A 23,209-nucleotide genomic window follows, 5' to 3' on the forward strand; every position below is an offset into this window, starting at 1 on the left:
AGTGAGCTACCAGTGAGCTATATCAGTGAGCTACCTATGAGCTACCAGTGAGCTATATCAGTGAGCTACCTATGAGCTACCAGTGAGCTACCAGTGAGCTATATCAGTGAGCTACCAATGAGCTACCAGTGAGCTACCAATGAGCTATATCAGTGAGCTACCAGTGAGCTACCAGTGAGCTATATCAGTGAGCTACCAGTAAGCTACCAGTGAGCTATATCAGTGAGCTACCAGTGAGCTATATCAGTGAGCTACCAATGAGCTACCAGTGAGCTACCAATGAGCTATATCAGTGAGCTACCAGTGAGCTACCAGTGAGCTATCAGTGAGCTATCAGTGAGCTATATCAGTGAGCTACCAGTGAGCTATCAGTGAGCTACCAGTGAGCGATATCAGTGAGCTACCAGTGAGCTATATCAGTGAGCTATATCAGTGAGCTATATCAGTGAGCTATATCAGTGAGCTATATCAGTGAGCTACCAGTGAGCTATCCGTGAGCTATATCAGTGAGCTACCAGTGAGCTACCAGTGAGCTATCCGTGAGCAATATCAGTGAGCTATCAGTGAGGTACCAGTGAGCGATATCAGTGAGCTACCAGTGAGCTACCAGTGAGCTATATCAGTGAGCTACCAGTGAGCTACCAGTGAGCTACCAGTGAGCTATATCAGTGAGCTATATCAGTGAGCGATATCAGTGAGCTACCAGTGAGCTATATCAGTGAGCTACCAGTGAGCTATATCAGTGAGCTATATCAGTGAGCTATATCAGTGAGCTATATCAGTGAGCTACCAGTGAGCTATCCGTGAGCTATATCAGTGAGCTACCAGTGAGCTATCCGTGAGCTATATCAGTGAGCTATCAGTGAGCTACCAGTGAGCGATATCAGTGAGCTACCAGTGAGCTACCAGTGAGCTACCAGTGAGCTATATCAGTGAGCTATATCAGTGAGCTACCAGTGAGCTATATCAGTGAGCTATATCAGTGAGCTTCCAGTGAGCTACCAGTGAGCTATATCAGTGAGCTGTATCAGTGAGCTACCAGTGAGCTATATTAGTGAGCAGCCGCGATTCCTTTATGAGTACAACGGAGGCTCAGCCTCCTGTGCGAAATCACGAGAACATGGTTTACCAATTTGTATTATGTAATGCTTTAGCTGACTTTATAACATTGCTATTTCAGATCCAGCTCCATAGAAATGCATGTGCTCTACCTAGAGATGAAATCAGTCAGTAATAAGGATCGTCTAATCTGTGCTTGCGTTTTTTTTTTCCCTCATGACAACGCCAGCGAGTCGAGTCTCACTGGACTTCAATGGCATGTGTGAATATGCGCTTACTCAATGGCAGAATGCTAAACGATTATTGGTTACTGCCGAGAATATTTTTTGCTTCCGAAGACCGAGCCTCACTGGGAGTGAAGGGAGAAATTGAGCGAAGGGCGGGGAGAGGAGACTGAGGCTCCGACTTGTTATTGGGTGAACTGTGAAAGCAGACTGTCGTGTCGGTCGTTCCCATGCGGATACATGATCTGTGATCTCGTCGTGATTGGGTGAACCGAGAAAGAGGCTGTTTTTTTTTTTTCTTCGCAAAAATATAGACAGGCAGCGAGACTCTCGTGTCAGTCCCATGCGGATAATGCGAGCTGAGACGTCTAGTCCTGTGAGCAAGTAGAAGCTATTCATTGCGGTATATCCCAGTTTTGTGTATATATTCTTAATATTATCTTTCGAATAAAGGGTTAATAGTGTTGTCACGTGCGTTACCTTTTTGTATTCCCCTATTCCAAAACTGTGTTTATTTGAGGTACTTTTGAGGGAGCAATCTAGCTTGCAAGAAAGCTGTGTAAAATGCCAAGCATCGTAGATTACAATGTAGGGTGTGTGTCAAAATTGAATTATTTTTCTCGCTTTTTCTTTGTAATCTGGACATATTGTAATTTACCAGCCTCCCCTGTTTGACAGACTGCCAGCCGCCACTGTTAGTGAGCTACCAGTGAGCTACCAGTGAGCTATCAGTGAGCTACCAATGAGCTACCAGTGAGCTAGCAGTGAGCTATCAGTGAGCTATTAGTGAACTACCAATGAGCTATATCAGTGAGCTATATCAGTGAGCTACCAGTGAGCTAACAGTGAGCTATATCAGTGAGCTATCAGTGAGCTACCAGTGAGCTATTAGTGAGCTACCAATGAGCTACCAGTGACATAGCAGTGAGCTATCAGTGAGCTATTAGTGAGCTACCAATGAGCGATATCAGTGAGCTATCAGTGAGCTACCAGTGAGCTATTAGTGAGCTACCAATGAGCTATCAGTGAGCTAACAGTGAGCTATATCAGTGAGCTACCAGTGAGCTATTAGTGAGCTACCAATGAGCTACCAGTGAGCTAGCAGTGAGCCATCAGTGAGCTACCAGTGAGCTGTTAGTGAGCTACCAATGAGCTACCAGTGAGCTACCAGTGAGCTATATCAGTGAGCTACCAGTAAGCTACCAGTGAGCTATATCAGTGAGCTACCAGTGAGCTATATCAGTGAGCTACCAATGAGCTACCAGTGAGCTACCAATGAGCTATATCAGTGAGCTACCAGTGAGCTACCAGTGAGCTATCAGTGAGCTATCAGTGAGCTATATCAGTGAGCTACCAGTGAGCTATCAGTGAGCTACCAGTGAGCGATATCAGTGAGCTACCAGTGAGCTATATCAGTGAGCTATATCAGTGAGCTATATCAGTGAGCTATATCAGTGAGCTATATCAGTGAGCTATATCAGTGAGCTACCAGTGAGCTATCCGTGAGCTATATCAGTGAGCTACCAGTGAGCTACCAGTGAGCTATCCGTGAGCAATATCAGTGAGCTATCAGTGAGGTACCAGTGAGCGATATCAGTGAGCTACCAGTGAGCTACCAGTGAGCTATATCAGTGAGCTACCAGTGAGCTACCAGTGAGCTACCAGTGAGCTATATCAGTGAGCTATATCAGTGAGCGATATCAGTGAGCTACCAGTGAGCTATATCAGTGAGCTACCAGTGAGCTATATCAGTGAGCTATATCAGTGAGCTATATCAGTGAGCTATATCAGTGAGCTACCAGTGAGCTATCCGTGAGCTATATCAGTGAGCTACCAGTGAGCTATCCGTGAGCTATATCAGTGAGCTATCAGTGAGCTACCAGTGAGCGATATCAGTGAGCTACCAGTGAGCTACCAGTGAGCTACCAGTGAGCTATATCAGTGAGCTATATCAGTGAGCTACCAGTGAGCTATATCAGTGAGCTATATCAGTGAGCTTCCAGTGAGCTACCAGTGAGCTATATCAGTGAGCTGTATCAGTGAGCTACCAGTGAGCTATATTAGTGAGCAGCCGCGATTCCTTTATGAGTACAACGGAGGCTCAGCCTCCTGTGCGAAATCACGAGAACATGGTTTACCAATTTGTATTATGTAATGCTTTAGCTGACTTTATAACATTGCTATTTCAGATCCAGCTCCATAGAAATGCATGTGCTCTACCTAGAGATGAAATCAGTCAGTAATAAGGATCGTCTAATCTGTGCTTGCGTTTTTTTTTTCCCTCATGACAACGCCAGCGAGTCGAGTCTCACTGGACTTCAATGGCATGTGTGAATATGCGCTTACTCAATGGCAGAATGCTAAACGATTATTGGTTACTGCCGAGAATATTTTTTGCTTCCGAAGACCGAGCCTCACTGGGAGTGAAGGGAGAAATTGAGCGAAGGGCGGGGAGAGGAGACTGAGGCTCCGACTTGTTATTGGGTGAACTGTGAAAGCAGACTGTCGTGTCGGTCGTTCCCATGCGGATACATGATCTGTGATCTCGTCGTGATTGGGTGAACCGAGAAAGAGGCTGTTTTTTTTTTTTTCTTCGCAAAAATATAGACAGGCAGCGAGACTCTCGTGTCAGTCCCATGCGGATAATGCGAGCTGAGACGTCTAGTCCTGTGAGCAAGTAGAAGCTATTCATTGCGGTATATCCCAGTTTTGTGTATATATTCTTAATATTATCTTTCGAATAAAGGGTTAATAGTGTTGTCACGTGCGTTACCTTTTTGTATTCCCCTATTCCAAAACTGTGTTTATTTGAGGTACTTTTGAGGGAGCAATCTAGCTTGCAAGAAAGCTGTGTAAAATGCCAAGCATCGTAGATTACAATGTAGGGTGTGTGTCAAAATTGAATTATTTTTCTCGCTTTTTCTTTGTAATCTGGACATATTGTAATTTACCAGCCTCCCCTGTTTGACAGACTGCCAGCCGCCACTGTTAGTGAGCTACCAGTGAGCTACCAGTGAGCTATCAGTGAGCTACCAATGAGCTACCAGTGAGCTAGCAGTGAGCTATCAGTGAGCTATTAGTGAACTACCAATGAGCTATATCAGTGAGCTATATCAGTGAGCTACCAGTGAGCTAACAGTGAGCTATATCAGTGAGCTATCAGTGAGCTACCAGTGAGCTATTAGTGAGCTACCAATGAGCTACCAGTGACATAGCAGTGAGCTATCAGTGAGCTATTAGTGAGCTACCAATGAGCGATATCAGTGAGCTATCAGTGAGCTACCAGTGAGCTATTAGTGAGCTACCAATGAGCTATCAGTGAGCTAACAGTGAGCTATATCAGTGAGCTACCAGTGAGCTATTAGTGAGCTACCAATGAGCTACCAGTGAGCTAGCAGTGAGCCATCAGTGAGCTACCAGTGAGCTGTTAGTGAGCTACCAATGAGCTATCAGTGAGCTAACAGTGAGCTATATCAGTGAGCTATCAGTGAGCTATTTAAACTGACTCCTGTTCGTCTCGTGTTCAGAATGCTTGAATTAGCGGCACTTTACCGTAAACTGCAGCGTATGTTTAGCAGTGTTTCCTGTGTTGGCGTCACATTTAGCCAGTAAAGAATAACTTCGCTTGGTTCTTCTCAGGTTGACCGTGTTTGTCCTGAGATCTTTTTCTAAAGCTCAGTCGTTCGTTTTCATCGACCCAATAACGATCGAACAGTCCAGGACTTGGCTGGAGAATGAACAAAAAACAAATGGCTGTTTCAAACAGTCAGGAAAACTCTTCAACAACAGAATGAAGGTAAGCTAACGGCTCTCTTTGCTGTGGTATTATTTTCTGTGAGTCAGCCTACGTTACTTCTGTAACATGCATTTTAAGGAGGTTTTATTAAACAGATATGATTCACATTGTTTTAATTGATCAAAAACCGGACAATGCCACCATTTTGCATTGTTACTCTGAAACTGTTATGGTCACAGGTCTCTGAACTGTGGAGAAACTGTGATGATAAAGTGATGCATTGTCCCTGCAGGGTGGTGTGTCTGATGAAGTAACACTCACTGCTTACATCACGGCTGCCTTCTTGGAGATGAACAGGTCCACAGATGTGAGTAAAACTTACATCTCAATGTTTGACCTTGTGTGATACATTTCTCAAGAATCAACAGAAAGTCAATTTAATGAAATGTCTCATACATCAGTGATCAGTGAGCTAACGGTGAGCTACCTGTAAGCTACCAGTGAGCTAACAGTGAGCTAACAGTGAGCTATATCAGTGAGCTACCAGTGAGCTACCAGTGAGCTAACAGTGCGCTATATCAGTGAGCTATATCAGTGAGCTATATCAGTGAGTGAGCTACCAGTGAGCTACAAGTGAGCTAACAGTGGGCTATACCAGTGAGCTACCAGTGAGCTACCAGTGAGCCAACAGTAAGCTAACAGTGAGCTATACCAGTGAGCTACCAGTGAGCTACCAGTGAGCTATATCAGTGAGCTACCAGTGAGCTACTAGTGAGCTAACAGTGAGCTATACCAGTGAGCTATACCAGTGAGCTATATCAGTGAGCTACCAGTGAGCTACTAGTGAGCTAACAGTGAGCTATACCAGTGAGCTACCAGTGAGCTACCAGTGAGCTATATCAGTGAGCTACCAGTGAGCTACCAGTGAGCTATATCAGTGAGCTACCAGTGAGCTACTAGTGAGCTAACAGTGAGCTATACCAGTGAGCTATACCAGTGAGCTATACCAGTGAGCTATATCAGTGAGCTACCAGTGAGCTACTAGTGAGCTATACCAGTGAGCTACCAGTGAGCTACCAGTGAGCTACCAGTGAGCTATATCAGTGAGCTATCAGTGAGATACCAGTGAGCTACCAGTGAGCTATATCAGTGAGCTATATCAGTGAGCTACTAGTGAGCTACTAGTGAGCTAACAGTGAGCTATACCAGTGAGCTATACCAGTGAGCTATACCAGTGAGCTACCAGTGAGCTATATCAGTGAGCTACCAGTCAGGGACGCATGAACACATTTTCACCAGGGGGTGCTGGGGGGGGATTCATTTTTTTAGATACAATTTCCTGCATTCTAATCAATTTTAGGGTGAGGAATGGCGAATCCTAGGCTATCTGACTTACTCTCGCATGTTTTATGTAGCCTAAACAAGGAGGCTAGATTTTACCATTTTTTTATTTTAAATCTCACGTTGAAATGATCAGGTTCTTCTTGCAGAAGGGAAACGCGCACCTGATGTGGAGACGAGGATGCGCTCAAGAGCAAATCACGCTGCCCTGGCAGTTTGTCTTTTGTGCATGGGCAGTGTGAAATATGTCAAAGTGGTAGTAGCAATGCTTCATCGAGGCTATGCGATGCACTTGCGAGACGTGACCAGGATTTCAAACAGTTTTGATTTTCTTGCGATGACTGCTGATCGCAAGTTGGTCGTGAGGTGAAATCGCTTGTAGGCCAACACTCAGCCAGAGCGCGAAACTGTACCAGAGAGCTTAGCTGTCCATGGTACCAAACATCTAATCTATGTTAGGTCGTACATTTTAGGTGGCAAAAACAAGATAACCATAACCTTAACAAGATTAAGCATGTATCAACAAGGCTATAAGCTTGTATTTAATGAGACACTCACTGTACTGTGGAAGCAGCCGCACTGATTCTCCTCAGACTAAATCTGAAATCCTTTTCTGGCTCATTGCTGCTAGCTTGACACCACAAGCTAAATAAACAAACGTCTCTCCCTTCACACTGTTCTTTCCGGTCTGGTTGAGGTCTAAAAGTTTATCATTCATTTCAGACCAAATTTTTAAAAGACATTTTAAACTACTTATAAGTATGAAAAAAGTAGAAAACATTCATATTTTGTGTTTTTATTTTAGAATAATAATTAGGGGGAGAAAAACTATGCCTGAATTTATGCTAATACACAAGTGGTGTAGTTGTGTCTGTTGTCCAGTGGGGGGTGCTGCAGCACCCGGAGCACCCCACTTCCTGCGTCCCTGCTACCAGTGAGCTACATCAGTGAGCTACATCAGTGAGCTACCAGTGAGCTACCAGTGAGCTATCAGAGACCTACCAGTGAGCTACATCAGTGAGCTACATCAGTGAGCTACCAGTGAGCTACCAGTGAGCTACATCAGTGAGCTACATCAGTGAGCTACCAGTGAGCTACATCAGTGAGCTACCAGTGAGCTACATCAGTGAGCTACATCAGTGAGCTACCAGTGAGCTACCAGTGAGCTACATCAGTGAGCTACATCAGTGAGCTACCAGTGAGCTATCAGAGACCTACCAGTGAGCTACATCAGTGAGCTACATCAGTGAGCTATCAGAGACCTACCAGTGAGCTACATCAGTGAGCTACATCAGTGAGCTACATCAGTGAGCTACCAGTGAGCTACCAGTGAGCTATCAGAGACCTACCAGTGAGCTACATCAGTGAGCTACCAGTGAGCTACCAGTGAGCTACCAGTGAGCTACATCAGTGAGCTACATCAGTGAGCTACATCAGTGAGCTACATCAGTGAGCTACCAGTGAGCTACATCAGTGAGCTACATCAGTGAGCTACCAGTGAGCTACATCCGTGAGCTACCAGTGAGCTACATCAGTGAGCTACATCAGTGAGCTACATCAGTGAGCTACCAGTGAGCTATCAGAGACCTACCAGTGAGCTACTAGAAATTACTATTTTTCTCCAGAACCAGGAAGCTTTTAATGCTGTTTAGTCTTACTTTCAGCATCCATTGAAACCAGTTATACTTTCTTTGGTAATGAACACCAGCCGGTCCAGCTCAGCCAATAAATAATGAAGCATTTCTGTTGTCCTTCTATTTGTTAAAGAATCCTGTGGTTCGGAAGAGCCTCTCATGCCTCAAAGAGTCCATCAATGGCCTCTCGAACACCTACACCACAGCTTTGCTGGCATATGCATTCACATTGGCAGGAGACATGGAGACCCGTGCACACCTTCTGGAGCTACTGGACACAGCTGCGATAAAAGGAGGTGAGTCCTCGTCCTGATTGAAATCATTAAGGTGTCATCACCATAGATATGTATAGAATGGCTAGATGTGGTACGTCTGAGTTTAGAACGTCCGCACAAGTCGGCCATCTTACCACAGGGTGAGATGTCCGGGAGACAGCCAAACCTGAGGTAACCATAGTTACGGTAAGTGATCTGCTCTGACGCTATTACTCTTATCTCGCAGAAATCTCCACGATTTTACACTATTTTATACTAAAAGACCCTGTGCGATATTTTATTTATTCGGTCATCTGTGCAATAATTCACGTCACTACTGTGCAATATATTTTCTATTTATGGTCAGACTATGTGCATACAATGTGTAATTAACACAAGTGTTGTACAATATGGGCAATAACTCAACCATAGTGCTATAACTTATTTTATTTAACTCTCTTTACTTTGTATATCTTGTATAGCCTATATTCTTTTTTACACTTTGTTTTAGATTATTCAATATTAATTATATTTTAATTATATATTATATGAATTATTCTATATTATACTGTATTTTAGATTTATAGAGATCCTAAGTGTGTGTTTGGAGCTACTGGGGACTTGAATTTACCCGAGGGAGTCATCCCAAGGGATAAATAAAGTTGAGTCATGGGGCAAATAAACATGAAATATTTACGTTTTTATTTAAAAAAATAAATATGGACTTCGTCTGTAGTGTGATAATTAGCTTACTACTTTGATCTTTATAATACCTAAACGTTTGAGAATTAAGCAAGTTATGTCTTGAATGTTTCACCATCAACACAATGTGGTCGGCGAGAGAGCTTTCTGTGGTAAGATGGCGGCCATCTGCGGACGTTCCACTCCGTTACCCAGCAACGCGGACGAGACATCTAGCCATTCTCTACATAAATATGGTCATCGCAGTGAATTTAACTCTGTGCTTGGCTGTTTTTAGGCGGTGTCCTCCACTGGTCTCAGACAGCAACAGAAACATCGGCCTCTCTGTCAGTGGAGATCAGCTCCTATGTGCTGATGGCCAAACTCAGCGCCTCCCCCACTGCTGAGGACCTGGGCTACGCCTCGGGGATCGTCAGGTGGCTGACGAAGCAGCAGAACTATTACGGAGGCTTTTCCTCCACTCAGGTACTGCACCCAAGTTTTATCTGAGTAAGAATGCACTTCCTTCCTTCCTTCCTTTGTTTTTGGCAATGTTTTTTAGATGGTAAAAAGCTGCTGATGTTGCTGATTTAATGTGGCTGTTAAAGTTCAGGTCTGAGTCCAATATACCCCGAGATTTCTAACCTGATTATTAGGTGTTAGAGAGACTGATAACACTTTCTCTTTGTGTCTGTGGGTCACAGATGTAAAAGCTGTTGGAAATGATAAATGCATAATTTTACAGTGTTCATAGAGAAAGGCTGTGTTCGAAACTGCACTCTACATACTGCATACTCATCGATCAGACAGTATGCAGAGCGTTTACCCACAATGCATTTCGCTCCTGCCCGAGCTGAAATCAGCCGGCCTGAAGCTGATTTCACTTAAGCTCTAAACTCTGTAAACTTTAGCAACATTTGAAACATTTTCAGGTGAGAAAGTAGTCATTTAGATCCCCAACGTGTTGAAAACCTGACAAAATACCGGCTGTTTACAATTTTGTTCCCACTAATTCGGCGCTACTAAAGCTAGCCACAGTGAGCTAACGCACTTCCTGTTATTTTCACAAAATAAAGTACCCGTTGCCTTTTATCATAGGGAAAGCCATTACGATACAATTGGTGCTTTTGTTTTGAAAACAGGAAGTGAACCTACCCTCGTTGTAGCTAGCTTGAAACTGCCGTTTTGACAGGAAATGATGATCGGCGACGTCACGTTACGTTGCATCTTGGGTAGTTTGAGTATGAGTAGTAACCTCATGATGCATACCCAACATTTAGGAGAATCTAGTATGCATCCGGGAACTTCTCGCATACTTACTCAAACTCGCATACTAACTCAGAAAGTTAGTAGGAGAAGTAGGAGAAGTATGCGGTTTGGAACACAGCCCATGTTTGTAATGGTTCCCTGAACATGCAGTGCAGTGTGACCCATGCGTGTGTTGTATGTAGGACACGGTGGTGGCTCTCCAGGCGCTGTCTCTCTACTCCAGTCTGGTCTTCAGTCCCGAAGGCTCGAGCTCAGTGACCCTTCAGTCTCCCAGTGGCCAGCTGAAGTTTGACGTGAACCCGACCAACAAACTCCTGTACCAGGAGTCGCTGCTGCAGGCCGGGTCGGGAAGGTTCAGCCTGGAGGTGAAAGGAAGTGCGTGTGCTTCGGTGCAGGTCAGTCAAACATCAGAAAATATGTTCGTGTAAATGTTGAATATTGTTGTGCATATTGAAGACGGATGAATTTTTATAGTTTAGTAGACCTTTAAGGCACTAAAGGGTACATTTAAAAAATTGGACCTTGGGTTTCTTATGATAGATCATAACCAGTAGAGGACCTGTTGTTCTGGCAGTGTAGTTTAATCCCTGGTGACCTGTTTCCTAGATTTCTCACCACTTCAACATTCCCACGGTGACCGACGCCACCGCTCTGAGAGTGGAAGTGGAACCAGAGGTCGACTCTTCCGGCCCGAGACTCAAAGTCACTTTGAAGGTCAAGTCACAGTAAGTAATCCACGAGCAACCGTCAGATGGGACGGAGGAAGTCGCTGTTGGATGGACACGGGGGGAGATGTGGGAGTTACCTCCCTGTGCCCGAAAGGGAAAGCTTCTCTGACCTCTGAATCATTCAGGCTTAAAAAAATCCCTGAACTCATGGTATGAACCAGCGCAGCATCGACACAGCAAAGACATTACGTTGGATCTTTAGGCCCCGTGTTAATACCACATCATTTGTTCCCATTTCTTTAGCTGCATCTATGAAAAACAACAAAAATAACACAGTCTGACAAACAGAAAACAAGATTTCTGCAGTAACAAGGTGATTCCCAAAGAGCTGTTAGCTGAAAACTTGGCATATCTCAGCATGGTGTGCAGTGTGTCCTTAAAACATTTGAGGAAACTGGACAAGTGGAGGACAAAAGAAGAAGTGTCAGGCCTAAAGAACTATCTCCAGCAGATGAACAGGATCTGAAAGTGATGTCCTTAAGAAAGAGGAAAAAATCCAGCAAAGACCTGACACAGGAGCTGAGAGATGCATCTGGACCTTCAGCTGATCTATCTGCTGTTGGCCCAAGCCTCATCAGAAATGGGCTCCATGGAAGGGTGGCTGTCAGGAAGCCGTTCTTAAGGAAGGGAAACAGGGAGAAAAGTTCCTTAGAACTGTATAAACTCTATTTTAACTGAAACTAGAAAATTTCGAAATAAATTTTGATGGGTGCCAATCTACTGCCCGCCCTATCAACAAACCCTTTAGTTCAGTTAAAGTTGACAGTCTCCAGTCACATATAAACTTTGAATGAGGTCTCTGTGATGTTGTATGGCTGAGTTACGAGGCCTCCAAAATAGGGCAGTTTTTGGCATTTTTGGCTCGTTAAGTGCTTTTCAATCGAAAATCTGCGAGGCCCAAAATTCCTAATACAGGTCTGATGAAGACAGTTATGTCATTTTTATCGAGGTCCTGTTTAAAATACAGCTTTTATGGCATTTTCAAAATGGCCTCGGTAAGTGCTTTTCAATGCATTTTACCATTGCATTGTGGGTATTTTCAAACTTCCCCTCACTATCAGTTTAAAGGAGAAAAGCAGATCAGATTTATAACATGAAGCTGTTATAACAGGGCAGCCATCTTGGCTCAGCCCTCATAAGCAGTCTTAGAACAGAGCAGGCTAACAAGGCGTTGTCCCGGTAACAGGAGTTAGAACAGAGCAGGCTAACAAGGCGTTGCCCCGGTAACAGGAGCAGGTGCGGCTCGTCTGTGTCTCTGTACGCTCACTATGGCTTCTTAAAATTGCACTATAATTTTGGCTGCGCTCGACTGTCTCGAACAAACGGTCGCTGTTAGAAAAATAAAAGTCGTATCCGAATAATTCTTGAACCGTCAGCGCCCCAAGAGACGGCAGAAGCCAGCGGTGTAATTTTCATTCGGCTACTATGTGTGGCTCGTTTTTTATGGCAGTTTTAAAATAATTTTTACACATTGATTTTATCATTTCAGGCGTTTATAATGTTGGAATGTCCGCTGGAGGGCCGACTCTGCGCTCAGAGGCGATTTGTGAGGAATCTGTGGGGCAGAGCTCAATTAGTGTGACTTTGTGTGAAAGAGGACAAAAATGCCTACATTTTGAAGTAAAATTTGTCCAGATCGGGCAGATATTTCGGACATGAGAGACATTTGTTTGAAGAATTGGTGCAGTATCGAATTTAGAGTGAGAGAGACACCTCAGCTGAGATGTAGTCTTCCTAAAACATAAACTGCCGTTGTGTCAAAGCTGTATAATGTATCAACAAACCCTTTGGTTCAGTTAAAGGCGAGAGTCTCCAGTCACATATAAACTTTGAATGAGGTCTGTGTTATGCTGTATGGCTGAGTTATAAGGCCTCTAAAATAGGGCAGTTTTTGAAATTTCAATGTATTTTCCCATCCACAATTTTCCCACATTTTCCCATTTTGCCGGAATTCCTTTCGACTAATGAGAGCCAAACGTAATAACACACCGATCGAGGTCGTTGATACATCTTTATTGATGTTTACACATATTAATCAATGCTTCTGTCTCACACTATCCTGGTAAAAAATAAATGTATTTACCGTAAATTACGGACTATAGAGCACACCTGAATATAAGCCGAACCCTCTCATTTTAAATCCATTTTGTACTTGTATAGGTCGATTATAAGCCGCGGGTGGCCACATAGTAATATGAGATATTTACACAGAAAGATGTTACACGTGAGAATTTTAAAATTTTTTATTAAATGCATAAGGTAACAGAAACAAATACATACTGCAAATGCTTTTTTTCCACGAACAGTGCCTGTAACACGGCTGGTTTTAAGTAAGTAAGTAAGTAAGTAAATGTTTATTTTTATAGCACATTTACAAGTGGCAGAGCCGTACCAAAGTGCTTTACAGTCAAAAAAAGAGATATTTTTTAGCTATTTTTCATGGAGGAAAAGAAAAAGAAACAAAAGAAAATATCAAATAATAGATAAAAAGAGCTAGAGAACAGTGACTGGTGGAGATTTAAAATATGAAAAAGGAAAAGAAAAAACATTTAATAAGGCAACCAGGGGACACTTTATACAAGTGTTTTAAAACAAGGGAGGACCCTAACTAAAGGCCAGTTTAAAAAGGTGGGTTTTTATCAGGGATTTAAAACTATCTACCGAATCGGCTGCGCGGATGTGGAGGGGGAGACGGTTCCAGAGAGTGGGGGCCACTATGGCAAAGGCTGTCTCCTTTTGATTTTAGCCTGGACCTAGGCACTTCCAGAAGCAGTTGGTCGGCTGAACGAAGTGCTCTAGGGGGGATGTGACGGTGGAGGAGGTCGGACAGATATGAGGGGGCCAAGCCATGGAGGGATTTGTGGACTATGAGTAGCAGTTTGAAATTGATACGGAAGTGAATAGGGAGCCAGTGGAGTGATGCAAGGACCGGGGTGATGTGTTCACGTTTTTTAGTGCGGGTGAGGAGACGGGCAGCAGAGTTTTGAACCAGCTGCAGACGGTGGATTTGGGATTTGTCGATGCCAGTGTAAAGGGCATTGCAGTAGTCCAGTTGGGAAGAGATGAAGGCATGGATAGTTCTCTCAAGAGCACTCTGGGGCAGGTATGATCTTTGCTAGGGTTCTTAGATGGAAAAAGCTTTTCCTAACCACTGCACTAACCTGTTTATTGAATTTGAAGGCACTGTCGAAAATAACGCCCAGATTTCTGACAGAAGGCCTGATGTTCGAGGCGAGAGGGCCCAGGGCATCGGTGGAGAAAGCCGGGGGAGGATTGCCAAAGACAATAATCTCAGTCTTCTGCTCGTTTAGGTTGAGGAAGTTGGCACTCATCCATGACTTAATGTCTGCCAGACAGTCAACTAAAGAATGGATCGCGGCCTGCCCATCAGCCTTTAGGGGGAGATATAGCTGAAAGTCATCAGCAAAGCAGTGGAAGGAGATGTTATGTCTGATCAGGATTTCCCCTAAGGGTAGGATGTATAGCAGAAACAGGATGGGACCTAGTATGGAGCCTTGAGGGACCCCGCAGGTTAGGGGGACAACAGAAGAGACAAAGTCTCCGAGCTGGACAGAAAAGGTCCTGTCGGCCAGATACGACTGGAAGAGTTTCAGGGCTGTACCTTTGATGCCTATACGGTGCTCAAGCCGAGAAAGCAAGATCCTGTGATCCACCGTGTCAAAGGCGGCTGTAAGGTCTAGCAGCACAAGTATCACAGGGCAACCTGCGTCAGCAGCTAGGAGCAGGTCATTTAGCACTCTCAGGAGAGCAGTCTCTGTGCTGTGGGCTGTTCTGAAACCAGACTGGAATTTCTCGAAGATGGAGTTTGTGGTTAGGAAGGCTTGCAACTGGACATAAACTCCACGCTCGAGGACTTTGGACAGGAAAGGCAGTTTTGAGATAGGCCTGAAATTTGGCAGAATAGAGGGGTCGAGATTTGGCTTCTTTAGTAATGGCTGCACCACGGCATGCTTGAAGGCAGCTGGGACGCAACCAGAGGACAGGATGACGTTGAGGAACAGTAGACGGAAGGGGGCAACTGTGACAAAAACGGAGGCATCCTTGAAAAGGCGGGGCGGTAGACAGTCAGAGGGGCAGTTGGAGGGCTTCAGATGTCTGACTGCAGCGGAGAGGGAGGACAGTGAAGAGGGCTCGAACTGCTTGAGGACGGCTGGCGGAGGGTGGGATGGGGGGTGGGTGGTGGTGGGATGGGGGGGGGGGTGTCAGAAGGCCTCAGTGCTGCAATCTTGTCAATGAAGAATTTTTGAAAGCTATCACAGAGGGCGGGGGAGGGCACAACAGGGGAAGCATTACGGGGATTAATGAGAGAATTTAAAGTATTGAAAAGAACCTGGGGTTTGTGACTGCTGTTGGAAACCAGGGTGGAGAAGTACTGGGATTTGGCGGTTTTGACGCATTGGTGGTAATCCGCCAAGCAGCTACGGAGGATTTGGAGGGACACGTGGAGGCGGTCCTTTTTCCATTTGCGCTCAGCCTGTCTACACGCGCGTCTAAGGTCGCGCGTTTCATCGTTGAGCCAAGGTGTAGGCTGTGCTTTTGTGCGTTTGGGCTTGAGAGGGGCGATGGAATCCAGAATGCCAGTGCAGGCTGATGAGAACATGGAGAGGAGCTCATCAGCAGTAAGGTCAGCTCTAAGGCCCAATGACGGGCTACACAAGGGGGAGTCATTAAAGGCGGCTGAAAATTGCCCAGCCGAGGACGCGTTTAGCATGCGCGAGACCCGTTTGGAACTACTAGGGGAAATACCTGAATGTGGGACTGACACAGTGAACAGAATTGGGGAATGATCAGAGAAAGACATTGCACAGATTTCGCTTATGTTGACAGAAACACCATAGGATAGCACAAGATCCAGAGTGTGACCCTTTTCATGTGTTGGGCCGGTGACAGCTTGGTTAAGACTAAAAGAGTCGAGGAGGTTCAGAAAGTCCCGGGACAGAGGATGCGACTCACAACAAACATGAACATTAAAATCACCACATTTTGTTATGTGATCATATTTTACCATAAGCCCAGACAGAAAGTCCGCAAAGTCATGGATGAGGTCTTTGTTGAATTTAGGAGGGCGATATACAACTGCACACAAAATGGGGAAAGATAAAATTATTTCAAACAGCTGCAGCTCAAAGCTAGCAAAGCCAGCGTGAGGAATCTGCCGACAGTGAAAAGGCCGTTTGTAAACAGAGGCCACACCTCTTAAATACTTATCGGTAACGCACAAATACGTGGTGTAAACGCCTCTTTTTTTGTAATGCCTGTAACACAGCTGGTAAAAAAAAAAAAAAGACAGTAGCCCACCAGGAAAAGTCATTGATCGCCTTCAATTTAAAAGCTGCATCATACGCATTTCTTCATTTGTTTTCCATGTTGAGAGTGAGTACAAATGACCGATTTACAATCATTTAGTAGTGTAAGTGTGTTTAATTTATCGCATAATTTTATCGGACCACTATTAGGGATGGGAATCGAAAACCGGTTCTTGTTGAGAACCGGTTCCCAGTGTTTCAATTCCTTCGTTCCAACGTTGCGTGGCGAGTCCAGTGCAGCCAGCAGCCAACAGTAAACATGGCGCCCAAGCTGTACAAACGCTCGAAAGTTTGATTACACATCCCTAAAAATGTGTAATCAATTACATGAGAATCGATAAGGGAACCGACAAAGAACCGAATCGTTAATCAGAATCGAAAATGGAATTGGAATCGTAAAAATCTTATCAATTCCCATCCCTAACCACTCTGAACTATTCCTTAATCTTATTGGTCTAATGTTATGGTGCAAAATGTTTTTGGCGGCATTAAAACAAAAGAAAAAAAGCATATATTAGCCGCACCGTATTATAAGCCGTGGTGCCTGGGAGCCTGGGAAAAAGTAGCGGCTTATAGTCCGAAATTTACGGTATACGTAAATATGAGTGAGGAGGGACGGCTCAAACGGTCTTAAGTAACGGCACATTGTTCCTGTTCCATCCCAGATACAGTGGAAAAGAAGAAGGGACCAACATGCTGATCCTGGATGTCGCCCTGCTCTCCGGATTCGTTCCAGATCCACAGTCGTTGAAGAATGTAAGATTTCACAGTGACTCTCACCTCATAGAGATGCTGGAACAGCATCAACAGTGATAACAAAGCTGTAAACATGATCCTCCCACAGCTGGAGGAACTTCCGCTGGTGGATCGCGTGGAACACCAGGACGGGCACGTGGTGGTGTACTTCGATGGGGTGAGAAGGGTTCAGAACATGCAGCACGGTACGATCCTCTCTGGATTTAAAGGTGTAACGTGTTGTTTCTGCTCCGCTCAGCATGTTAAGGATACGACCTACGACCACAGCCTGGTGCTCCTGCAGCAGCTCCCCGTGCAGAACCTGAAAGCAGCCGTGGTCCGGCTCTACGACTACTACCAGCCAAGTAAATCCTCCTTCTTCTTCCACAGAACTCACGTTCCTGAACACATTCACAGCTGTTTTCACCTTTTTCTCCCTCAGGTGACGCCACAGACACCGAATACATCGTGGCTGCTTAAGGTAACAAACTGTAAAAACACATTTTCAGCCCAACCTGCTCCCTGCCGGGGTTTTTATTATGTTACTGTGATTATTATTTTTTATGTAAAGATGTTACCAGCTTCTTTCAGACCTCACAGGCTCTGTGGTAATGATAATACATACGCGTGTGTGTTTGTTCGTTCTGTTTCGTGCTGAGTGACTTCTTTTCTTCTTCTTTTGCAGCTTGAAGAGTGAACTCTGGCCCCGTGGTTTTCACTACTGACTCCAGCATGAATACATTTATTCTGCCAATCAAGCTTTTTGTGTTAATACACAAATATTCATTAAATTTGGCTGATGGCGTTCTGCCACAACCCCGATGCAGCTGTGTGATTACTGTGATTACTGCATAATGGACGAGACAATAAAGTTATCTGAGTCAAATGTTTGTCAGTCTTATGTCATTTATCACCTCAGCTTAGAGTGGAAATAATAAATGCTTTCACCAAAGCAAAGTAAGATCTTTAAGTTTTAAATCAAGGTTACATTCAGTCAGAAACTACATTTAAGCATCAGTACAGTGAGAAACTCTAAAAGTTTAATCTGTAAGTTACGTCCCATTCTTCTTATTAAAGGACCTCTGACATTCAAAGGTAATCTCCCTGAGTTTAAAGAGTTAACAAAGACTCCGGATCTCACAGGGTCACTAATTGTAAGAACACAGCTAGATTTTGCTGAGATTATTTCCCATCATGCACCTGGTGTTAAATTCTCAACAACAATGCAGTCGAGCGAGTCCGTTCTCTAGACTACGTGTTGCTTTCTGTTCCATATGCCCGTATCGAACTGGGTAAAAACTCGGTATTATCGCGTTAACTCGTTAATTATTTAACGTTGATAAATATTTTATCGTGCATTAGCGCAGGTTTTGTTATTTATATTATTATTTAAAATGTCTGTTGTTCACAGGCTTTTATTTTGTAAAAGTCTGTTGCTCACAGGCTCTTATTTTGTAAAAGTCTGTTGCTCACAGGCTTTTATTCTGTAAAAGTCTGCTGCTCACAGGCTTTTATTTTGTAAAAGTCTGTTGCTCACAGGCTTTTATTTTGTAAAAGTCTGCTGCTCACAGGCTTTTATTTTGTAAAAGTCTGTTGCTGTCTGCTGTGGAACAGGAAAAGAAAGTAATCGGCGGATCCACCAAACATGGAGAAGGGTACGGAACTTTTACTCGGCCATTTTCATTTTAAAGTTCTTCCAGACGGCGGAGTCGACAGAACCAAAGTCATCTGTAAACACTGCCAAGTTGAATTGTCTTCTCAGCGTAGTAGTTCCAGTCTAAAATATCACTTAAAGGCAAAACACACAACTGATAGCAGCAAGTCATTCAAGGAAACAGACAGTGGAGCGAGGCTTCTACATAAAAACTACAGAAAGATGCTGATGTTAAAAGTGTGTTTGCACAACAAATGTTATGGCACTTTCATTCATATGGCAGCACATTTAAAATAAAGCTAAATGCTAAAAGCTATACGCTACTTTTGGATTCATTTTTGGATTCTGCGTACAAATGCGATTAATCGCGATTAATCAGGGAAATCATGTGATTAATTAGATTAAAAGTTTTAATTGTTGCCCAGCCCTAAAATTAAATTAAATTTCTTTCATTTGTTTGTGCTTTTATCTGTGTTTTGTATTTAGAGGTTCTTAATCTCAATGGGATCTTCCTGCTTGAATAAAGGTTATAAAAAGAGACATTCGTGCCGTTTCTATGACGCAGTCGGTTCACCTGAACCGTGCGTTTTTCTGCCTCGTCGCCATGGTTACCGTCAGCCACAGCTTCCCCTGCTTCCTGTTTGGAACTCGTAGGTTGCAGCATGTTGGATTTTGTGTTGAGAAAGACGGCCTTAAAACCAGCCCGGGCGGAGCTTTATGACCACCGTACACCAAACGCTGAGGTCACGGGAACGCGCCGCCGCTCGTGAGTTTCTCCCTGATTTCATTCTGAGATTAAAAACGGTGTGTGGCCATATTCTTTGAGTTCGGTTTGGGTTCTACGACTACGGTTCTGGTCATTATTTATTTATTTATTTTTATTTAAATACTCTTTTTATTGGTTTTTCAGTTGTAAGTGTAAAAACATTAGAAAAACCAAACTGACAACAAAACAAAAAAAACAAAACAAAACAATAAATCCCACCCCAAACTAACACGAGCGCTGCAATATCTCTACATATATATAAAGATATATATCCATGCATACACCAATATATACACACAAGCTATCAGCAGGGCAGTTCCAGTAGTGCGAGGACACCAGTTTTCAAATAAATTTCAAGTTTTAATTGTGTACTTGGGGAAGTTTAACAAAGGGTATCAAAGTTCAGAACTTTAAAGGGGAACTTAAATGAATCTTCTTCAAACCAAAAGTCTTTTCAACAGAAATCTTCACTTGTTCAGCCTCTCTGGCAGAGTTCAACAGAGTCCCTCACACGTATTTCCAGGTATGTTTCCAGGTGAGTAATTCCCAGGCGTTCCACCGTGAGAGAAACAGTCCAGAAGAGTTTCCACAGTGAAAGGATCCGTCCACAAGCCAATCTCTCCCCACAGCAGCTCCCCATCTGAGAGCATGCAACACTTAGTGGCCTCAGCTGTGTGGAGAGGGGTGCAGTTCTCAACTCCACCACCAGATGGAGCCATGGCGAGTTGTGGTTGGAGCCATCTCACTGGAACGTAGCATCCATCAGAGAGTCTCTATTATGAGGAGAGGGAAAACTGGCGGCTATTTCCGGGTGGTACTGCACTCTAGGGGCGCCAACGAAGCAGTGCAGAGCACGCCGAACTCTATGGTGGTACAGTGGAAACCGCTTATAGTGGTCACGGATATAGTAATCAACCGCTTATATAGATCAAAAGGCTTGGGACAGAATCATTTCTATACAAATTCTGTTTAAATAATTTGTTTATAGTGATCAAGAAATCTGCTTATAATGTTCATTTTTGGCCATTTTATGAACGTAAACATGTGCAAAAATAATTTTAAAACTACGTGTAGCTATTTTATTTTTTACTCCCTTGATTCCTTTCTGGACGTCTGCTTCTGCCTCGCTAGCCAACGTAACGAGTTGACACCGGGCAGCAAGCGCGCGAATCATGGCTGGAAAAAGGAAGTCATGGAGGAGCATGTGTCCGAGGATAGGTGCTGGAGAGCGGATTGAATGCGCGTGTGACCGCTGGAAGCTCCAGGCTGGTTCTTGTAAGATGGGAGGCCGGTGTTCATTCGATTTCTCCTACTTGTCGAGAATTGCTACTTTGTGGTTTTGCGCATGCGCCAAGTCGATTTTCTAAGTTTCGTTTTCACGCCAAGTAGCACAAATCGACAGAACACCGGCACGGAGGAGCATAGATCCGAGCAGGGGTGCTGAAAGGCGGATTGAATTCTAACTTTATTTTCTGACTTGTAAGAAAAAAAATGCACCGGCGGCACAGCAGAGAATAAGTTACGTACTGTATTTGAGTTAGCCTACAGTATGTCTGCGCACTGCGCAGTACTGTAATTAAACTTGCATGATAATAAAATTCAGTAAATGCTGAAGCTATCCGTTTCATTTAATTTTTCTCATTGAAAAACGATACAAATGGCATTTAGATGATATTCTCCATAAAAAAATAAGTGAAATACCTGAACTGTAATACAACTTCGGTTTTAGTGTTTTAGTAATCAACCGCTTATAGTGTTCAAATTGGCTCTGGACCAACGTGATCACTATAAGCGGTTTCCACTGTACTATGAAATCCACCTTAGATGCAGCCATTGCTTTTGATAGAATTTTTTATATTTTTTCATTGAAATTTTCCTAAAGGCAGGATAAATTATCCTTTCAAACGGCACTTGGTTTGATTTTTTAGACTCACTAGATTTGTTTAAAATACACATTTATTGTCAGTATTGCATCCCGAGTGACGTCACGCATGTGGCATCACTTTACGGCATGGTCAGTCCTAGCGCTGAGCTTGCAGAGAGGTGTTAGCTCAAATAGTTACAGATTTCAGCACAGCCCTTTTACATACTCTCTGACTAGCCTCTGGTTTAGCTTTGGTTGTTGTTAGCAGCACCAGGTTAGCACTCTGGCACAGTGGACGAGTGCCGTAAAGCAGCCGGTCGTAATCAGCCGTGCGCTCTTCAGATTCCGTTAGCTAGATGCTAGCGGATACTGACTCGCAAATGCCAGACCTGTAAGAAAACAGAAAGCTATAACTCCCAGGTTATTGTACTTTCGATATAAATCCACATCCCTCTGTCAGAAATCACAGTAATATTTTCAGGTTTCAGCCGCTAGCGGGGACATTTTTTGAGTTATTAGCGCCAGCCCTATGGAAAATGGTCATTCTGCACTCGCTCGCCAGCGCCCCCAGACAAAATCAACTGAACTGCAGCCAAATTTTTTATAATGGGGCGAATAGGAAGTGGAACGGCTGTCTGTAAAAGGGCTGTGGTTTCATCCACGATGCAGCCTCTCGTGACATCACAACATACATACACGTACAAAATCAGCAAGATGACAGGAGACGGGTGAGTGAATTGCGTGTTTGAAATAAACAAAATGAAACAAAATGAAAAGCAGTCGGCCCTCCTCTTCCAGGGACAGATGATCAGTTATAGTTTCTGTAAGAAGGAATTCGATGGTTCCCAGATCCCCCAAAACTCGCCTGATTTATGGTTAAAGTCATGAGTCAACTTCTCAAGAGGAATGAGAGCAGTTTAGCCACATGTTGACGGTAGGGACCCGGGGAGTTGACCACCTCAGCAAAATACATTTTTTAGCCAGAAATAAAAGAATTATCAAGAAAGACTTGGAATCTGCATCAAAGAGAGTGTCTGGGGTATGACTGAGGAGACAGAAAGATGTGTGTACCCCCTCCCAGAAAGTCTGGATACGGTCACATGACCAAAACAAATGAATAAATGTCCCGTTATGTATTTTACATTCATAACAAAGGTTAGAGGTGCCAGGAAACGTTCTCTGGAGGGGAACGGGTGTGTAATAAATTAATATTTAAAGTTCTGTTCATGTAAAGAGATGGAGGAACATTTAGGGAAAACCCCGCTACAGATCTGGTCCCAGTCTCTGGTCATTCTTTATATTATATTGTAAGAGGACTGATGCAGAAAGCTCAAAATAAACCTCATAGTTGGTCTCACTTTGAATGATTTGAATGATAAAACTTTATTTCTCCCTCTGGTGTAAAACACGACTTTAAAAACACTTTTTAGTGCCTAAAAACACGAGTAGACGAATGTTTCAGTTCTGGAACAGTCATGACCAAACATGGGGATATTTTTTTTTCTGGTTTTAGGTTCAGTTCTACGGTAAATCTTTGTGGCCATATGTTTGGTTCTGTTCTTCCTTTTTTCCCCGTAGAGCTTCTGCAGAAGAGGAAGTTCCACCCACAGCTGCCTTTATCAAACTGAGCGAACAAACAGGCACTGATGTCCAAAAGTAGAAACAATAAATAATGAGTGAGTTTGCTGTAAAAAAAGTGGAAATATAATCCGAAAACCAGCCATCCTGCAGGTAGCTTTGATAAAAAAAGTTGTGCTCATCTGCAAATATCTGAGAGTTGTGATGAATATCTGTCTCCAGATGAGCAAACACCTCGGTTTCTGCTCCCTGACATTTAAAATCAGCTGATAAACCAGCCTGAAACCACCTTTACTCATCACCCAGTTGCTGGAAGTGACTGTGAGTGTGTGAGGGGGCGGAGCCTGTTAGGGGGCGGG

The 23,209-nt window shown here is 43.7% G+C and overlaps 1 protein-coding gene across 1 annotated transcript in view; it reads left to right on the forward strand.

Annotated features, from left to right (window-relative positions):
* The window catches only part of LOC142389000 (alpha-2-macroglobulin-like), a 70,628-nt gene extending 52,765 nt beyond the window's left edge, over positions 1 to 17,863 (forward strand). The window contains exons 26-36 of the mRNA XM_075474550.1: positions 4,923 to 5,079; positions 5,312 to 5,386; positions 8,128 to 8,290; positions 9,228 to 9,415; positions 10,381 to 10,593; positions 10,805 to 10,923; positions 16,919 to 17,009; positions 17,098 to 17,175; positions 17,257 to 17,353; positions 17,431 to 17,469; positions 17,674 to 17,863. Coding sequence (XP_075330665.1) covers positions 4,923 to 5,079; positions 5,312 to 5,386; positions 8,128 to 8,290; positions 9,228 to 9,415; positions 10,381 to 10,593; positions 10,805 to 10,923; positions 16,919 to 17,009; positions 17,098 to 17,175; positions 17,257 to 17,353; positions 17,431 to 17,468 — 1,219 coding nt within the window. The 3' untranslated portion in view covers position 17,469; positions 17,674 to 17,863. The remainder of the gene's footprint in view (positions 1 to 4,922; positions 5,080 to 5,311; positions 5,387 to 8,127; positions 8,291 to 9,227; positions 9,416 to 10,380; positions 10,594 to 10,804; positions 10,924 to 16,918; positions 17,010 to 17,097; positions 17,176 to 17,256; positions 17,354 to 17,430; positions 17,470 to 17,673) is intronic.
* The last annotated feature ends 5,346 nt before the right edge of the window (positions 17,864 to 23,209 follow it).

Source organism: Odontesthes bonariensis, chromosome 9, assembly GCF_027942865.1.
Source record: "Odontesthes bonariensis isolate fOdoBon6 chromosome 9, fOdoBon6.hap1, whole genome shotgun sequence".
In the NCBI taxonomy this organism is placed as follows: Eukaryota; Metazoa; Chordata; class Actinopteri; order Atheriniformes; family Atherinopsidae; genus Odontesthes; species Odontesthes bonariensis.